At 40.3% G+C, this 21,184-nt stretch overlaps 1 protein-coding gene across 1 annotated transcript in view; it reads right to left on the reverse strand.

Moving 5' to 3' along the window:
• DDX10 (DEAD-box helicase 10) overlaps positions 1-18,184 on the reverse strand; it is a 302,126-nt gene extending 283,942 nt beyond the window's left edge. The window contains 8 exon segments of the mRNA XM_032641374.1: positions 166-292; positions 3,179-3,368; positions 4,695-4,722; positions 4,724-4,816; positions 6,336-6,494; positions 7,550-7,680; positions 9,914-9,974; positions 17,913-18,184. Of these exon segments, the coding sequence (XP_032497265.1) occupies positions 166-292; positions 3,179-3,368; positions 4,695-4,722; positions 4,724-4,816; positions 6,336-6,494; positions 7,550-7,680; positions 9,914-9,974; positions 17,913-18,098 (975 nt within the window). The 5' untranslated portion in view covers positions 18,099-18,184.
• Positions 18,185-21,184: the final 3,000 nt, after the last annotated feature.

The following is a 21,184-nucleotide window of genomic DNA, read 5'->3' on the forward strand; positions in this document are numbered from 1 at the left end:
GGTTCCTTTAAAAATGAAGACGCCAAGATTTTCATTATCTACAAATCCCTCCACATTTAGCACTGTATTTATTAAAATAGACAAATAGCATTTTCAAACAGAAATTTGATATTTTAAAAGGGACAATTCAACACGAATAACTTAAGAAAAATAAACACTAGGTACCTCTTTACAACTGGAGAAAAATACAATACTTTTCTTCTTCAGGTGGCTTCTCAAAAAGGAATACAGCACACTTATTTTTTGCTGCAGCTCACAGACTATGTAGTTCTGTTCCAAAGTGGCAGGGGTGCTTATGGAAATAAGAGGGAAAATGTTAAAAATATGCCGTGTTGGTAATTTTGAAATCCAGACCAAAAAACAAATGTTAACAGTGGCATGCCTCTCAAGCAAATTTTTCAGACACACACATACATACATACCCCCAAAAACAACCTCTCTACTGTCCCTTAGGAAACGAATACAACACATGACCAAAATACATACAAAATCCCTTATAGATTATGTATCAAAAATATACATGCAAAGAGGGGTCACCTCTGCAAGAGTAGGGTCAAGGATCAACTTAAGGGCATGATGGAACTTGCTGGGCAGATGGTACTGTTCTACTTCTTAGCAGGGCCTTGGGTTACAGAGACATACACATTTATCAAAACTCAGTAAATGTACTCTTAATTTGTTCGTTTGTTCGCACTGTATGTAAATCTTACATCAAAAAAGAAAATCTCTATACAAATACTGAACTCTAGTTAGTGATATGTGTACTGAAATATTTAGGGGAAGTGTACAGATATCTGAAAATTACTTTGAAATGCATCAAAAATAAGATGGGTTGATATACAGAGGGATGGGTATAGGGTTTTCACTGCAAAATTCTTTCAATTGTGCTGCGTGTTTGAAATTTCTCATAATAAAAATGTTGGCGAGAACATACATGCATTTACTCTTTGAACTAATAAAACTACTTTAAGGATTCTGTTCCAAAAAATAATCTGGTAAAAACACAAAAATATACAGTATTATGTACAAAGAAAAAAAAAAAGATGGAAATTAACCCATATGTAGTAGAAAACTTGTGTAATGAACTATTGTACACAATAATGTATCATGCAACTGCAAAAAAAAGAATAAGGAATATATATAGTGCTATGGTATGATCTCTAGGGCATATTGTTAAGTGAAAGAAGCAAAGAAGAATAGTACATAAAATTTGGTATCATTTATCAGAGTGAAGGTATATATACATTCATGCACACACAGGCAACCCTGTGGGTGTATCCGTTTGTATAAAGAGGAAAAAAAAGAGCAACATATAGCAATATAAAGGAAACACACTGGTGTACTTCTTCTACGTATACTCTGATATACAACTCAGAAAGATTCAATCCTGATTTTTCTGGTCCTTTGTAATTTGAGAGTAAATATTCTTTTATGCCTTAAAATATTCTTGACCATAATCTCTCAGGATATATTAACCAAACCATTAAGTTGCTAAAGGGGAAAATTCAATAATGATATTAAATAAAATTCACAATAGCATCTGCTTTTTATAGTGCTTCTGTTGAATTTGAAATTACAGAGTACTGCAGTCATTATCATATAACCTCCAGTTTTGTAAATTATGTTGCTAAATACCTGTCTTCCAATATGTTTTCTGACAGTCACATCTTTTTACAAATGATGGAACTGCTTTCTAGAATCATTTATGAAATAAACAGTTTTTGCATTCATTTTTTTCTAACTAACTCCATGATCTACAGATAATGACCAACTATTATCTACAGAAACTGGGAACAGGGATAATATGTACAATTAATTTACACTTTAGAGACCACCTAATGATTGAAAAATTAGTGTCAGGTAAAGATAAAAACAGGCAGAAAGGAAAGAGCAAAGAGAACAATGAATAAAATCAAAAGACCTAGACAGTCTTTAGATTATCAAATTAATTGTACCAAGAATTTCAAGAGCTGTCTCGACACAAACTTACAAACAAAAACTAGTGTCTACTCAATGGTAAGCCAAGGAGGAAACTGTACCTCAAATATCTCTTGCTATCCCATTCCTAAGGAGTTCTTGACAACCAAAGCTACCAGAACTCAGATTCTCCAAAGTTTATCCACTAGGATCACCTGGAAGCATAGCATCTAGCCTCTTCTCAGGCTTTTTTTAATTCTAGACATCTATTGGTTGAACAAGGTCAAGGTGGGCCTCAATGCCCATATCCCCTGTATTTAAAGACTTTCCAAGAAACCCAATTTGTTTTCCCAATATATTTCTTTTTAGACTAACATTTCACAGCAAGAAATGAAAGTTAAGATAGAGATGATGGTAGAGGTGAGTCCATATTGAGATCTTCAATACAGATTCAATTTAAATTCACTGGAAAACATTTCTGGAAGTCAAGTATGTCCACAGTCTGCATGTATGTGCGTATGATTCATACCAAACATATATACACTTCCAGCAGTCATAATATCAAAATACACTTTAAAACGTATTTCCCCCAACCTATTTACACCTCTCTCTCTCTCTCTCTCTCTCTCACACACACACACACACACGCGCACACACCTTTTACTATCACATAGACACACATACCTTACTTTCCAGTTTTAGTGAGACCAACACAAAACATTGCTGCAATGTTTTAAACAGAAAGGTATTTTGCTAAATATTAATGCAGTTGATAAAATGTGTTCCATAGCATATTAGTCCCGCATAATACAGCTAAAAAGAATGATTCTGTACCAAAATAATTTCAGTAAATGCAGAAAGCTTTATTCAACTCCCACTGCTTTGAAGAATCACAATGTCCAAGAAAATATTAAAGGTTCTGAGAAGTCTTGAAGAACACTGCTTTACCTTAACTCAACATTTGCTATTTATCTATCTAGGTATGCATTTCCCCACCTCACCCCTATTTTATGGGGGAATTTGTTCCCCACACCACATTTTGGAAAATACTGCATTAGAGTAGTCACACATTTAAAGGTGCATAGAGAATTTAAATAATTTTTACCAATATACTTTCTATGCTTTGCATATTTAATCAACAATATAAAATAATGTTTTCTTTCCTAGAAAAGTAGTATTAATTTGAAATGTCAAATTCTTAATCTAAAAAGAGAGAACATTGATTGTGATTGAATCAAATATGGTTTCAAATAGTACATACCTGTATTTTGCTTTTTCATGAACCCAAACATACTCAGCGTTTTTCAAACTCAAGCGTGCAAGGTCCTTTACAGATTTGGTTTGTGTAGCTGAGAAGAGCAAAGTCTGACGTTTCTTGGGAAGGTTTTCAATAATAGCATTCATGGTATCAGCAAAGCCCATATCCAAGATTCTATCTGCTTCATCAAGAACTAAAAAGAGAGATGCAAGCTGAACAACAATATTTAAGATACACGTTAGGCTAAATGCAATATGGTATTCTGCACTGGATTCTAGAACAGAAAAAGGAAATTCGTGGAAAAACTGGTAAAATCGAAAAAAAGTCTGTATATTAAATAAATATGCCAATGTTAATCACTTAGTTTTGGCAAAGGTATCAAAGTTATATAAGATGTTACACTGGGGGAAAATGAGGGACGGAAGGATATAGAGGAATGTTCTGAACTATCACTGCAACTTTTCTATAAATCTAGAATTATTTCGAAGTTGATTTTTAAAAATACACATAAGGTAACGTCATAAGTAGATGTACCTTAAAAGATAACTCTTAGCAGTGTCAAATACTGAGGTGTCTAATTTCATACAGAAAAGAGGGCTTATCTCTTTCTATTTTGATTTAAAAATGGTCTCAGTGAAAACAGTAATTCAAAAAGTTACATGAAGCAGAAACTAACACACCACTGTAAAGCAATTATACTCCAATAAAGATGTTAAAAAAAAAAAGTTACACGTACCACAATGTTCACTGCAGCACTACTGACAATAGCCAGGACATGGAAGCAACCTAAATGTCCATCAACAAATGAATGGATAAAGAAGATGTGGCACATATATACAATGGAATATTACTCATCCATAAAAAGGAATGAAATTGAGTTATTTGTAATGAGGTAGATGGACCTAGAGTCTGTCACACAGAGTGAAGTAAGTCAGAAAAAGAAAAACAAATACCGTATGCTAACGCACACATACGGAATCTTAAAAAACAGTACTGATGAACCTAGTGGCAAGGCAAGAATAAAGGTGGAAATGTAGAGAACGAACTTGAGGACACAGGACAGGGGAAGGGGAAACTGGGACGAAGTGAGAGAGTAGCATTGAAAATATATACACTACCAAATGTAAAATGGATGCCTAGTGGGAAACTGCTGCATAGCACAGGGAGATCAGCTTGATGCTTTGTGACGACCTAGAGGGGTGGGATAGGGAGGGTGGGAGGGAGGCTCAAGAGAGAGGGGATATGGGGATATATGTATACATGTAGCCGATTCACTTTGTTATACAGCAGAAACTAACACAACATTATAAAGCAATTATACTCCAATAAAGATTAAAAAAAAAAAGTGTGAGTTGTACTCTCTGGATTTAGAACCATATGCCAAAAAATTTCTTCAAGTCTTATTTCTCAGATTTTTTAGTCACAATATTTATTCAATAAAATATTTCTATCATTAAATTTTATGAGCGCCTCACTCCTAAGCCTGAGATTTTTTTCATTAGAGATATATTAGACTCACCTAACATCTGGAGATTGGTAGCATGAAAAACATATCGTTTCATCCATGTGTTGAAGAAGCCGACCCGGTGTGCAAACAAGTATATTTATGTTATTGATCCTCTCAGCTTCGTGTTTCAGATCCTGAAAACAGTTGTTTCTTTTGATGACACAGACCCACCACTGAGCAGCCTGTGTACCAAAACTATACAAGCCATCTGCATGTGGCATTTCATCATAGCAATGTAAATACTCTAGAAGTAAATGTAATTTCTCCCTTCTATTTTTATAGCACATCCAAATTTCTGGGCTAAAAAAAAAGTCCTTAGTGAAGACCTAAGGACTTCAGAGCTCCTCTAGATTCCTAATCATATCTGGGATTTCGAAGCCAAGAAAAATATATGACTGCTCCAAGTCTTTATTTCCTCCTGTGTCTGCCAGACCCACTTAAAAACTAGAATTATACCCATTCTTTTTTTTTTTTTTTTTTTTTTTTTTTTTTTTTTTTTTGCGGTACGCGGGCCTCTCACCGCTGTGGCCTCTCCCGCGCGGAGCACACGCTCCCGGAACGCGCAGGCTCAGCGGCCACAGCTCACGGGCCCAGCCGCTCCACGGCATGCCGGGATCTTCCCAGACCGGGGCACAAACCCGCGTCCCCTGCATCGGCAGGCGGACCCCAAACCACTGCGCCACCAGGGAAAGCCCTCTAACCCATTCTTCTTAAGTCAGAACCCAGGGGCACTGGAACAGGCTCTCTGACACCACTCACTGCACTTCATGGACTGAAAACAAGAGCTGACTTCTCCACATTCTAGAATATCTCTCCTCAAAACAAGAGCTGGGTGATAGGTACATGAGTATGTGAGGGCTTGTTATACTCTTCCTTTTTTGTGCATGTCTGCATATAAATTCAAGAATTCCTCACAGGGCTTTCCTGGTGGCGCAGTGGTTGAGAGTCCGCCTGCCGATGCAGGGGACGCGGGTTCGTGCCCCGGTTCGGGAAGATCCCACATGCCGCGGAGCGGCTGGGCCCGTGAGTCATGGCCGCTGAGCCTGCGTGTCCGGAGCCTGTGCTCCGCAACGGGAAAGGCCACAACAGAGAGAGGCCCGCGTACGGCAAAAAAAAAAAAAAAAAAAAAAAAAAAAAAAAAAAAAAAAGAATTCCTCACAATCTAGAAGAGACTCTAGCCGAGACAAGTAGTCCAGGTAAACCAGAAGAAAGAGAAGTGCAGCATCAGGCTTTACTATAACCTAAATAAACACTCCTCAAAACTACCTTCTACCTTCCTTTCTTCTGCTGCTGACCCAGCAATGTTCTGAATTATTCAACCTCCTAGATACTTTATTGAAAGGAACTAGTCTACATACTGAAATGTACCTTTTCCAATGAATATTAACAAATAGATTTACAGGCTAATTAGAATTAATTAGTCTCAGAGAATCTGATCAATCCAGATACCCTGACAAAACAGACTTTCTGGACCTGCAAAACTGACAAACATATTCTGTATGATAGTGACCACACCAGGATGCTGCCACCTCCTGTCTAAGGGGTCAGCCTCTGTTTAGATGATATCTCTACCTCTTCCCAGTCAACTGCCACAGTGCTCCAACATAAATAAGTTAGAAGGAAAGAAAGAAGGACAAGGACAAAAAGACAAACCTTTCCGCCAATGATGAGGCCAGCTGAAAAGTCATGATTCTTCCCTACTTTTCGGAGAACCTCAAAGGTCTGATAGGCCAGTTCTCTTGTAGGTGATATAATCAGAGCCCCCAGCCCATCTGCTGAGGTCCACTGCAGACGATACAAGCCTTCCAGCACCTCAAAAAAGAAAAAATTCACGTTCAATAAGTCCTTTAGAGAGGCAACTTTTTGACTCCTGAGTCAACCTTGCTCCCCCAAATCAAAGGCACCTTCCAAGCAGAAAGTATACCTGTCATGAGTCTTAATCAGAAAGAAGAAACTGCTTTGTTTTTTCTTTTTCTTCTAACCACCAGAAGCATCCTCCCCCAATCATAGAGGAAAAGAAGCCCCATGGCAGTGCAGCTGCTAGCAGAGACATGCCATGAGGAGATGGCAATCAGTGAAAGGTCTGTATAGCCCACAGTTCATTAAAACAGATTTCAGAAAAATATTTGTCACCATTTTCTGAATAGAAACCACATTAAAATAAACTCTGTGTAACTGCCGTAGTTATACAGTGACTGAATTTTCTAGTTGTAGAAAGATGTTGTTATAAAAAATAGAATTTAGAGAAAAATGTTTTTTAAACACTTGGAACAAAAAATCAAATGTGATTTTTCTGAGCTGATTATTTAGCAGGAATTAAAAATTACGGACCAACTGCATAACAGATATAAGTGAATTCCTAAGAGGCTCTATTGTTCTACTGCTATAAAGATAGATATCAATATCCTGGAAAATTCTCAATGAATGACTCAATTTCCTTAAAGTGAGCAATTTTAGCTTTATCCTAAACAGGTGGCAAGTATAAATGTGACTGGCAGGTTTGCAAGGGTGAGTACAGAAACAGCCTTCCCTGCCATGCCACTGGGCTCATTGCAGAGAAGAACCATTCTGACCTGCCACCCTGGAACCTGCCACCCCCACATCCTTCAGGAATTCAGGCTTGTCGGCACACGATAATTCATTCATTCAATAAGTTATTGAGTGCCCATCATGTGCAAGGTGCTATGCTAGGACATGGGGGATACAGTAGAGAACAAGACAGATGTGGCACCAGTCTGATAAAGCTTGCATTCTAGCCAGGGAAACCCAACATGAAACAACTCTTCACATAGTTATTTCTATCTAGGCACAGAATGTTTTAAAATCATATAACAAAGGATCTGACCCAACATGAAAAAACTACTTACTGGAACAATGAAAGCCAAAGTCTTGCCAGATCCAGTTTTGGCAGCTCCAAGGACATCTTTACCTCGCAATGCCAACCCAATGGTCTGCTTCTGTATCTCAGTTACCAAACGGTACTGCGCTTCTTGCAAACCTGCCAGTATGGACAGGAAGAAAATGACACTTTAGAGCATCCCTGTAGAGCAGTACTATGGGCTGAATTGGGCACCCCCTCAATCACAGAATTCATATGTTGAACCCCTACCCCCAGTACTTAGAATGTGACTGTATTTAGACACAGGTGATTAAAGAGGTGATTAAGTTAAAATGAGTCCATTAGGGTGGGCCCAAATCCAATCTGACTGATGTCTTTATAAGAAGGGAAAATTTGGACACAAAAACCACTAGGGTGTGAGTACACAGAGGGACAACTACTTTGAGAGGCATCAGAGGGCAACCATCTGTAAGCCAAGGAGAGAGGCCTGGAACATATCCTTCCACCATGGCCCTCAGAGGAAACCACCCCTGCCAGCACCTTGATCTTAGACTTCTGACCTCCAGAACAATGAGAAAATAAATTTCTGTTGTTTAAGCCACCTAGTCTGTGTTATTTTGTTCTGGTGGCACTAGCAAATCAATACAAAAGGTGACACATTTTTGTTTATTCTCTTGCTTATTTTAAACATTTTAATTATTCAGAGGCCCTGGCACCTTGGTTTTTTACTACTGTTTTTTAACCAGTCCAGAAAGAATGAGAATGACAAATTGGTAAAACTTAAATAAATTAATATTGTTTCTTGTTATAGGTTTTCATGAGATCAAAATAAGATTTTTTTTTTATTTAATTTTATTTTTTTATATAGCATGGTTTTTTTGTTTTAGTTTTTGTTTTGCAGTACACGGGCCTCTCACTGTTGTAGCCTCTCCCGTTGCGGAGCACAGGCTCCGGACGCGCAGGCTCAGTGGCCATGGTTCACGGGCCCAGCCACTCCGCGGCATGTGGGATCCTCCTGGACCAGGGCACGAACCTGTGTCCCCTGCATCCGCAGGCGGACCCTCAACCACTGCACCATCAGAGAAGCCTGCATGTTCTTATTAGTTATCTATGTGATACATATTAGTGTATATATGTCAATCCCAATCTCCCAATTCATCCCACCACTACCACCACCACAACCCCCCGCTTTCCCCCGCTTGGTGTCCATACATTTGTTCTCTACATCTGTGTCTCTATTCTGCCTTGCAAACTGGTTCGTCTGTACCATTCTTCTAGGTTCCACATATATGTGTTAATATATGATATTTGTTTTTCTCTTTCTGACTTACTTCACTCTGTATGACAGTCTCTAGGTCCATCCACATCTCTACCAATGACCCACTTTCTTTACTTTTGATGGCTGAGTAATATACCATTGTATATATGAACCACATCTTTATCCGTTTGTCTGTCAATGGGCACTCAGGTTGTTTCCACGACCTGGCTATCGTAAATAGTGCTGCAATGAACACTGGGGTGCATGTGTCTTTTTTTTTTTTTTTTTTTTTTTTGCGGTAAGTGGGCCTCTCACTGTTGTGGCCTCTCCCGTTGCGGAGCACAGGCTCCGGACACGCAGGCTCAGCGGCCATGGCTCACGGGCCTGGCCGCTCCACGGCATGTGGGATCTTCCTGGACCGGGGCACGAACCCGTGTCCCCTGCATCGGCAGGCAGACTCTCAACCACTGCGCCACCAGGGAAGCCCCTGCTTCCATAATTTTTGAATTATGGTTATCTCTGGGTATGTGCCCAGTAGTGGTACTACTGGGTCATATGGTAATTCCATTTTTAGTTTTTTAGAGAACCTCCATACTGTTCTCTATAGTGGCTGTATCAATTTACATTCCCACCAACAATGAAAGAGGGTTCCCTTTTCTCCACACCCTCTCACATTTGTTGTTTGTAGATTTTCTGATGATGCCCATTCTAACCGGTGTGAAGTGATACCTCACTGTAGTTTTGATTTGCACTTCTCTAATAATTAGTGATGTTGAGCAGCTTTTCATGTGCCCCTTGGCCATCTGTATGCCTTCTTTGGAGAAATGTCTATTTAGGTTTTCTGCCCATTTTTTGACTGGGGTGTTTGTTTTTTTAATATTGAGCTGCCTGAGCTGTTTATATATTTTGGAGATTAATCCTTTGTCCGTTGATTCATTTTCAAATATTTTCTCCCATTCTGAGGGTTGTCTTTTCGTCTTGTTTATAGTTTCCTTTGCTGTGCAAAAGCTTTTAAATTTCATTAAGTCCAACAAAATAAGACTTTTTTCAGGTTAAACTTTCTCTAAACATTTTTCCACTTAAAAAAAACATCAAGAAATCCAACAATATGTCCCAAGATCACCATGAACCTACCTTTCAGTGTTTTCTTGGACAAGGGGAAATCTGAAAATCTTGTAATTTCATTTACATTTATCTGAAAAGTAAAAGGGGACTATGTGAGATAAGGCAAAGTAACATACTGCATAATTCATTTATTTTACAACAAAACTAATTTTTGTCTACATTGTGCTGCCTAGCACAGCCTTGGTACTGCAGTATTGAATTCAATCATCACTTCTAAGTAAAAACTATCATTCCTTCTGAAAAGAAATATGCCTTGAAGAAGCTATCATCAAAAATATAACTCTGTAACCATTTCAACTGGTTAAAAAAAAAACTTCATTCACTCAACACACACACACACACACACACACACACACACATACACACACACCTACCTTCAATATCTTCAAACACCTCTAAAATGTTAACAATACAATAAGTCATCACATCAATTTTAGGAAGAAAATTTCCCTTCATCCCATCCTTCAAAGAATATCAGTCTAGGAAGTCAAGGGCAAAATGACTATAAACCACAGACCACGATGAGAAAACTTCTCTTTACACACTTTGGAGACTAACTTGAAGTTAGGTGCAGAACTATATCTTGCTAGCACAAACCTTTCAAACGCAACCTGACAACTACTCGTTTGGGGGTATACTGGAGGAGGGGTATTATTTAACAATAACCAGGGAAAGTGTCTCTGTCATGATCTGAAGTCACAAAAAGTAACATTTTGCCCTTTAACTTTACATTACCTAAATGTTCATCACTGATGTTCTTCATTAGCATAAACCCAATTTTCTGAATTTCATTTCAGATGCTCAGGAGAATTATTTTATCATAGATGCTGAAAGTAGGAACTACTCAGATCTGGGAATGTGCTGCCAAATTATTCATGATTCACAAAAGGGGAAAGCTGCATTTGTAAGGTTCATTTATTAAAATTACACTCCAGGCAGTAAAGGGATGACAGCTTGTATTTCATTTTAGTCTACAGATACTTAATGTAGTCCAGACAGGGTTATTCTCTGGCCTCAAATGATGAAAACATAATTATTAAAACATTGCCTTAATCCCTACAACTCATTCCAGATAACACTGGAGAGGAGGCAGAATCAGTGTACAAACAGTAGAAGGAGAAAATTTTATTCAAATAATATCCTGTCCTATCAAGGAACCTAAATTAGGAGGTAAGTAATCTCCCAAACCGGACACTAAAATCAGGTGCAGTCCACCCTGCACTTGTGGTATTATCAGCTAAAAATCTGTTTTCACAGCAAGTAGAATGCTTACAGGAGCTAGACGGGCAACACACTCTTTAATCCCCATCATAGATACAGCCCACAGGCAAAGTGGGCTACTCAGACAAAGGACTGCATATCTTTCTAAAGTCTATCAACCTCCTAAAGGGAAAGTCTGGAAGAAACAAACTATTCCAGTACTCTACCAACCATTACAACATAAAACTGCATACTATACGCTTAGAAAGAGGTCACCAAAGAAACAAAAAGGACATTTTTTACTCCATTGATGTCTAGAACAAGGGTCAGCAGACTATGGCCCACAGGCCCAATCTTTTCTTCCCTGTTTTTGTAAATACAGTTTTACTGGAGCACAACTACAACCATTCATTTACATACTGTCTATGTAGTTGTGCCAAAGACCATATGGCCCACAAAACTTATGTTCACCATCTTAATATTCACAACTACAACCATTCATTTACATACTGTCTATGTAGTTGTGCCAGAGACCATCTGGCCCACAAAACTTAATATTTACTATCTTAATATTCACAGAAAAATTCTGTCAACCATGTTCTAGAAGACTGTCAATTATAGTCCAAGGAACACTAGGAAGCCACAGCAGAAGATGGCTATGGTTCCTACAAAAGAAATAAAACTCTCTTTCCCCTTCCCTTCATCCTTTTCTTTTCTTAGAAAAAAATCACTCTTAGAAAAATCATAACATCTCTATCAATCAAAACCTCTAAAAATCTGTATCATCATTCTTCTGAAATCAAAGAACAGATCTTTCAGTGACAGTACTTATTAAGAACGTCCCAGCATTGGTGGAAAAGTTAGAGGGGGCAGAGGAAAGGAGAACAGGGTGGATATTACTTAACCACTCTCTTATACTTCTTCCAACTGTCTTTTTTTCACAAATGTGAATGATGCTTTTACATCCCGAAGCAGGGAGGAAAAAGTATTTAAGACTTCCTAGAATGCTCCACCTATTGCAATCAAGAGAAGAAAAGCAATCTACTTCAAATTACACCAGACCAAATTCTGATTAAGGAAAAAACAAAATCAGATTAGAAAGCAGAGTTCCTATATAGCATAGCTGATTACAATAAAAAATCTAAATGAATCCTAGGTGAGGAGAGCTTGAGTCATTCAGCAAGTGAAAACCATTACTAAACAAATAGTTCAACATTTCTCCATAAGCTTCAATCCCCAGCTCTCCATCAGCCCCTCTAGAACACACACCCTGCACAGTGGCCTTAGAAATAAGCCACCCAGAGTTCCCACTTCGGGAAGAGAGCTGACTGATAAATGCCAGCTGTCACCGCTCTAGAGCCACCACTGAAAAAGCCATGCCTGCCTGGCCTGCACCCAGTCAATGACCAAGCACAGCAGCAGTACCCATTCCCGCAGGACAGGGGATTCCTCTATGCACAACTTTGGTTTGAGGACATCCTGTCAGCTTTCTGAAAACAGTGTTGCAGCCTACGCGCCTCCTACCCCCTCCTCCTGTCCTCTTTCCTTTCCCTCCCTATTCCTGTTCCCTCTCCTTTACCTTTACAGATACTTTCCCCCAATAAATTCCAATTCACTTAACCCCATCTTGGCATCTGCCTCTCAGAGGACCCAAGGTCTAGACTATACCAACAGTCTAGCCTCCAGACCCTTTACAGTTTGGATATATTCTCTAATTGTCCCCTGAAACTCACCATTGCTTCTAGATAAAGCTTTTAAAGACAGCCTCTATATAAGTTTCCTACTGTTGCTGTAACAAATTACCAAGAACAGTGGCTTAAACCAATATAAATTTATTACTTACAATTCTGGAAGTCAGAAGTCCAAAACCAGTCTTACTCAACTAAAATCAAGGAGTTGGCAGGGCTGCATTCTTTTGGGTAACTTTAGGAGAGAATCCATTTCCTTGCTTTTTCCAGCTTCTAGAGGCTGCCCACATTCCTTGGCTTATGGCCCCCTCCCATCTTCAAAGCCAGCCAGCATGGACAGTCAAGTCTCTCACTTCACAGTCACTTCACAGTGCTCTGACACTGACTCTTCTGCCTCCCTCCTCCACACTTAAGGGCCCTTGGATGATTACACTGGGTCCACTTGGATAATCCAGATCAACCAACATATTTTAAAGTCAGCTGATTAGCAACCTGAATTACCCCTTGCCATGTAACTTATTCACAGGTCTGAGGATTAGGATGCTGACGTCTTTAGGAGGTCATTATTCTACCTACTACAGCCTCCAAAGCCATTCAGTCTACTTTCAATCCTCTTCTTCAACCTCATCTGAAGCCAATTTTAGAACACATATCACACTCCAAGGAGTATGTCCCCCTCAAAGAACACCATGTATTTTCACATCTTTTTGTATCTCCTCTTGTTGCTCCCTCCACCTACAATGTCCTTGCCAATCTTTTCCACCTGGAGAACACATCATTCAAGAACTGGCTCCACTCATGGCTACCACAAACTGCTGTACAGTTCATGTCCTACCCAAAGGCATCTGGTAAGGCTGAGGTGTGGGAGCTGAAATCCAGCCCACTTTCAGCTCCACCAGCCAGGCCTGAGGCTGCAACCACCAGGAAGAAGGGTAGCGTGCCCAGAGGAAAGACCTTTCTCTAAGTCATCTGGCCAGAAAGGGCTCTGCACAGAATAACTCAACCTTTTTCCCCTGATTACACCATCCTCTAACTCCAGAGCACTGCACATATTTACTAGCATTACATCTGTCAAAATGTATCAACCCCATCCCACCTCCCTTGAGATACAGACAGGTATTTTTTTTCCACCTATTTTTACCTAAGCCTCAACAACAACCTGTCAAAATGTTCCAAAATGTCTCTGAATCAAATTGTTCAGTATTTCACCAGTGAGGCTACTGAGCACCACCTGTGTACTGTCCACTGTAATAAAACTTCTTTGCACAAATTCTACCATCTGAGAGCCATATGGTAGGGTCTGCCCCTTTTTACATACAATCTTCTCTGATTGTATTCTAGTATTGCTAGCCATGGCAACTGATTCCATACTGCATTTATTTCTTAAGAAAATATTTCTAAAACTTAAAAAAAAAAAAACAGAACAATACTTACCAGGAAAAAAAATGTTCCTTCAACTTAGTGAAAAGACTGGGATTCAAACATTTGTGCAACACAGTAAAGCATGGTGGTCTGGAGCCCTGGCATTAGACCTATACCCGCTGGATTAGAACTTTTCCCCTTACTATCAATAGCATTTTCACCTCCTGTTTAATGTAGTGCAAATTATTTAGCCTTGCTGTGTCTTAAAGTTTCCTCACTTATATAATGGGGACTATCTCATAGGGTTGTTTGTTGTGAGAATATGGCAAATCAACATGTATAAAAGCTTGATAAATGTTAATAATTATTATTAAAACAAGAGACCAAAAAGAACGGACCCACGTTACCAAGCAGAATAAAGCCACCTGGAAAAGGTCAGTGTGCACCAAACATCTAAACACTAAAGGTCTTCTCAAGGACAAGCACTGTGGGACCCATCTTTGGGGAGAGCAAAGCAGGTATATCATCAATGACCTAGTGGTAGAGTTGACAAAGAAGTTAAAGCCAGTCATCACAGCCTGCTGATGACTGCTATAATAAAGGCATATACAAAATGCTACAGACACACAGCAGCCCTAACCCTACCTGGGGAGGTCAGGAAGAGAAGTTGGAGGTAAATCTTAGAGGATGAGTAGGTGTCCCTAGGGTTGGGGAAATGGGACTGCTCACTGCAAGCAGTGGAAACATCAAGTACCAGGACAAGAAGCATCAAGGAGCATGGCCAATTCACAAAAGTGCAGGTTGTTCTTTCATGTGTGCCTACCACATACCACTTGATTTATATACATCACCTCATTTTAGCCTTACAACACTCTGGGTGGTTAATAATCTCTGTTGAATAAAGAAACTGAGACACACGGACATAAAGAAATTTGGCGAGTCAACACCTGAACTGAGTGACATTTAAACCAGGTCTGCCTGACCACAAATAACTTACTCTTTCACTGGACTAGAACACGCTGACACATTGAAATGTTTGACCACTTTCCTGAAAATAACTGTGAGCCAAGGAAGGGTTTTAATCACGAGTAAAACAATTGGATCTCATCTTGGAAATAATCATTCTAGCAAATATGGAGGACAGATTAGAAGGCAGTAAGGCCTAAGGGACAAATCCCACCACCTGTTTTTAGTAACTGAAGTTTTGCTATGCCCATTTAAGTATTTCCATGGCAAGCTTTTGTGTTACAATGGCAGAGTTGAGTAGTTCCACCCTTACAACCTGCAAAGCTAAAACTATTTACTGTCCTGTCCTTTACAGGAAAAGTCTGCTGACCCATGTTACAAGCAATAGCTACTGTAGTAACCCAGGCAAGAGATGATGGAGCCTGAACTAAGGCATAGCACTAGGGATGGAGAAGCATTTGAGAAATTTAAGAAGCAGAGTTAATCACCACTGTGACTAACTGAATGTAAGAGTGGTAAGACGGAGGCCTCTAGGATTACTCCTAGGTTTCTAGCTCATCAGTCTGCTTAAGTGGTGGGGCTAGGATGGGGCAGCCTAAATAATGGTCCCAAAATATGCCCATATCCTAATCTCCAGAACTGTGGATATTATCTTACATGACAAAAGAGACTTTGCACAGTAACTAACAATCTTGAGATGGGGAGATTATCCTCAATTATTTGAGTAAACCCTAAATGTGATCAAAAGTACCCTCACAAAAAAAGGATACAGGTAGATTTGACATAGAACAGGAGAAGGCAGTGTGTCCATGGAGGCAGAGACTGGAGTAATGCAGCCACAGGCCAATGAATACATCCACCAGAAGCTAAAAGCAGCAAGAAACAGAATTTCCCCTAGAGCCTCTAGAGGGAGTGTGTCCCCACTGACACCGTGATTTCAGCCCAGTGAAACTGATTTCAGACTTCTGGCTTCCAGAACTGTAAGAAAATAAATTCCTGTTGTTTTTAGACAACAAATTTGTGGTAATTTGCCATGGTGGCAATACGGAAATAACACACAGGATTGTGAATTTAGAAGAAAAAGATAATGAACTCAGTTTTAGATCTGCAGCATTTAAGGTATCCTATGACACAAATAAAGACATCCAGCACAGTCAGAAAAAAAAAAAGGATATGAACTCAGAAGAGCTCTGGGTAGAATGCAAGAAGGAAGAGTCACAAGAGTAAACCTTCGGATTACACAAGAGAAGAGAACAGAGTGAGAAGAAGCAAGGGGTGAGGCTCTCCTCCTGAAGCAATTCCAGTCAGATGAAGAAGGGCCCAAAACGCAATCTGACAGTAATTTACCTTACAGTGGCTTATTGAGGTGCTGTGTATACAGCAGCAGTAGTAATGTAACAGGTAATATATGGGATATTTATGCATCAGGCATTGTGCAGAATACTTTACATGCATTCTTACTAACTGCCCATAACTTATAAGGTAGATATTATTATGCCTTTTAAAGACAAGAGAAGCAAAGTAACTTGCCCAAAGTCACTCATCAGGCAACCAAAAGCCAGAATCAAATCATCATCATCTTAACTTAAAAGCCCAAAACAAACTCTAAGCTCCATCTAACCTTAGTTTTGATCTAAGCGTTGTTTAAAGAAAAGCTATACCAGCATGACACGTGATGACTTTAATTCCAGATATATTCCATACGTTAAATCCCCGATTACACTGCACTAGAAGGGGGCAATCACTGAAAGGCTACGTGAGGTGGGTGAAGGCCAACAGCCGTGGAATTTAGGAGGAAGGAAAAGAAGGGGTAGTGGCAGCCCCAAGAAGCGTGAGCTGGGAAGAGATCTAGAAGTCAAAATGATAACTACAGGGGCTTCCCTGGTGGCGCAGAGAGTCCGCCTGCCGATGCAGGGGACACGGGTTCGTGCCCCGGTCCGGGAAGATCCCACATGCCGCAGAGCGGCTAGGCCCGTGAGCCATGGCCGCTGAGCCTGCGCGTCCGGAGCCGGTGCTCCGCAATGGGAGAGGCCTCAACAGTGAGAGGCCCGCATAACGCAAAAAAAAAAATTAAAAAAAATAAAAGAAAATGATAACTACTACATTCATCTGGGAACATCAGCTACATTGTGGGATGGCAGGTACCAGAAACAGACCAAGAGTCCAGCTTTTCTATAGCAATTCTTGGATGGGGACATGAAACAAGTAGAAAAAATAAGCATAGGAAGGATGGTGATGAGAGATGCAAGACTAGCTTAACGATTAAAAGCAAAGGCTTTGGAATCAGAAAGACGTGAGTCTAGGTTCCAGACAAGTTTCTTACCCTCTTGGAGCCTCAATGTTCTCATCTGTAAAATGGAAATAAGACCCAATGCCTCAGATCAAGTCAAATAATTAATGGGAAGCACATGGTGAGTGGCTTAAAATGTGTCATTACTTACCATTACTGTTGTTAGTATTATTTTTATGAATATTTCTATACCTATTATAGCAATTAATCTCCCTATGCTTAAGTACCACTGCATTTCCATCATTTTATCAAGACAAGTGTGGTGAGCAGAAGAGCAGCCTGGACGGTCAGGAGGCCTGGGTTGTGGCACCCAGCAGCCCACCTGTGGCCTCAACAGGGCCCCGGCTGGCACCTCTCACCCCACTCCCTTCTCCGGAACTAACGGCTTGCTCCCCAGGCAGGGTACCAGTGACAGGTCGGCCCCCTCGTCTGTGCAGCCCAGCGCAGCAGGGACATGTAGCCCCGCAGCCGGCCCGCGCCCCCTCCCCGGCGCCGGCCTCACCTTCTCAAAGTTCTGCATGAGGCGGCTGATAATCTCGCGCTCGACCTGCCACTCGGGCTTCTTCAGCTGCTTCCTCAACTGTTTTTTTTGGCTCTGCTTGTGGCTGTGTTTCTTCTTCCAACGATTGAAGCTCCGCACCGGGTCGGGCCGAGCTCCTGGACCCTGAGAGGCGGAAGTTTTGCCCATCGCGGCGGTGGCGACAGCGCACTCGGTACCCAAATACGAGATCAGGCCCGGAGGACGTACGGCACTAAGACGACGAGGAACCAGCGTGGGGAAAGAGGACGACTGCGCGTACGCGAAACCACAAGCCCGCCCCCGGGCTTTCGAAACGTAGGCATGCGCGGTGTTCACAGCTAGAAAAAAGTGGGCGGTGATTGGCGACTCGGAATCCACAGAGCCGAGCGGAGCAGGCTCGGGGAAAACGGAAACCGGGCAATCTGAGGAAGAGGGCGGGGCTGAGTGGTTCCTAAAGCACGCCGGCGCTTTAAATAGACGCATGCGTGCTGGTTGCTGTTACTATGGTGAGGTCGTACAACTTAACACTGAAAGGCCGTAACTTTGCTCTGGGTTTTCCTTCGCGAACCGGGCGCTAACACCACTAAGCGCCCCTCCACCCCCCGCCACACACACACAGACACACACCGCCCCACCCCCCGCCACACACACACATATACACACACACACCCATCTGTGAATTATAATTGTGATCCTCGTTTTACATGTTTCAGCCCAGGGAGCCGAAAGGTTTGGCCCAAAATCAAAGAGCTAGTTAACAACTTCTGATTTCTGTCCACTGCAGGGTAACTCCGTAGGAATAAAAATGAATATTCTGTATTCTTCTTATGTCCTTCGGTGTTTTCCCCTTTTTCTAGCCCGTCAGACTGTAGCTGCAGCAGTAGGGAACTGGAGCAGAGTCAAATTGAATTGCCTTAAAAGGCTATCAGGAAGACAAAATAAGTAAAAATAAAGAATTAAAAGAAAAGTTATTTGCAAGTTGGCCATTTAAGTGAATTGGCTTTCAGTGAATTGGTTTTTCTGGTACATTTACCTAGAGCACAAATATACACTAGAGAGGGGTGAGGGCAGAGTTGTGGCAAGGAAAACAGGGAAATTAAGTTCAAAGTTCCCATGCAGAGTATTTGGACCCTCAAATTCCCCTTCCAACCCCACAAAGCCAGATGAATGCCCCAACCACGAGCCCATTCCCTAAACAGAGGATGGGGGGTGAGGGAATGGGGGGAGCAGGTGAACTGGAAAATCTCCACACTCAAGAGTCACTAGATGTGGTAGAGAGTAAAGCTCAATATGGAGAGGTTATATAAAAGTATATATACATCCACTAAAAGTTAAAAATAGAACTACCACAAGATCTAGCAATTCTACTTCCGGATATACACACTAAAGAATTGAAAGCACGGTCTGGAAGAGACATGCATTCCCATGTTCATAGCAGCATTATTCACAATAGCCAAAAGGTGGAAGCAAGCCAAGTGTCCATCCACAAATGGTAGATAAACAAAATGCAGTATATGCATACAATGGAATATTATTCATCCTTAAGAAGGAAGGAAATTCTGACAATGCTACAACGTAGATGAACCTTGAAGACATGAGGCTAAATGAGATAAGACAGTCACAAAAAGACAAATACCATCTGATTCCACTTATATAAGGTACCTAAAGTAGTCAGATTTATAGAGATGGAAAGTAAAACGGTGGTTGCCAGGGGCTGGGGGGAGGGGAAATGGGGAATTACTGTTTAGGGGTAGAGAGTTTCAGTTTTGTAAGATGAAAAGAGTTCTGGAGGTTGGTTGCACAAGGATGTGAATATACTTAATGCCACTGAACTATACACTTTAAACTGGTTTAAATGGCAAATTTTATGTGTACTTTACCACAATTTTTTAAATTATTTTAATTTTTAAGGGTATATAGAGAACAATGAGGTTCTCAACTCTAATTCTCACTTTTCTCCTAAATCTGAAGCAGCCAAGCATATACATGCCTCAGGCAAAAAACTGGACCGTTTGTCTCCCGGGAAGCCAACAGACATAAGAGAAAGACCTGGATATGATGGCATTTAGGCAGTGACCAAATAAATGGCAAGTCACTGACCTCCCCCGGCTCTTCAGTGAAACCTACCAATTAATAAGGCCTTCCAAACACTTGTTTCTGATCAGCCTTACTCAAATATGAAATAATAAGCAAAGACCACCAAACATTTGAGGAAATCCTTTAACTAAAAAGTTGGAAGCTAAAACTAACGAATGCAAAGAGCAAAATAAATCTTCAAAAATTAATATTTTTAGAAAGGTAAGACATGGTATCCACGTGTAAGAACAGAAACTATTCAGAAAATTAAATAGAACTCAATGGAAATTATTTTGTTCATTATATATATCAAATTTTTGACATAAAATAAGAAAATTCAAAGCTTAATCACAATAAAAAACTCGATATCACATTCCAAAGTCACTAATGGATTTAATGATTTGTAACAAAAATAATTCACATCCTGATTGGATAAAATAACATTTTTATTATGGTTTCAATGTTTATTTACTCCAATAACCTGTTTTCTGTAGAAATGACCCTGAGACAGATGTTCAGTGACATTGAGGACATTAAATAGTTGTTAACACATTTTAATTTTCAGACTACATCCTCCACTACCAGCCAATATTCAAAAAGCTCCTGGGAATTCCCTGGTGGTCCAGTGGTTAAGACCCTGCGCTCCCAATGCAGGGGGCCCAAGTTCAATCCCTGCTCAGGGAACTAGATCCCACATGCCACAACTAAAGATCCCACATGCCGCAAAGAAGATCTCGCACGCAGCAACAAAGTTCCCGCGTGCCACAACGAAGACCCGGCGCAGCCAATAAATAAATAAATACTTAAAAAAAAAAAAAGGCCCCCAAAGGGCTAAAAAGTATATGGAAATATGCCTGGTAACTACTACTACAAATACAGGCAAAACTTCAGTGGGGGCAGGGGCTTTATTAAAATTTAGGGGGAGAAGGATGTAATATCAGTTCCTCATATATTATAACCCATTTAATATTATTCATCATTAGTCTCTATTTTAATTTTTACATAGTTATGGTTGTTCATCATCAAAATTCTTCAAATTACATATGTCTCAAAAATTTGAAAAGGCCATTATATGCTTTCTGTACTTTAAAACTGTTTTTTAAAGATTATCTTATCTGCAAAAGCATAGAAGCAATGATACCCAGTAGTGATGAGCCCAACTGCCGCCCAGATCTTGG

This window comes from Phocoena sinus, chromosome 8, assembly GCF_008692025.1.
Source record: "Phocoena sinus isolate mPhoSin1 chromosome 8, mPhoSin1.pri, whole genome shotgun sequence".
Classification (NCBI taxonomy): domain Eukaryota; kingdom Metazoa; phylum Chordata; class Mammalia; order Artiodactyla; family Phocoenidae; genus Phocoena; species Phocoena sinus.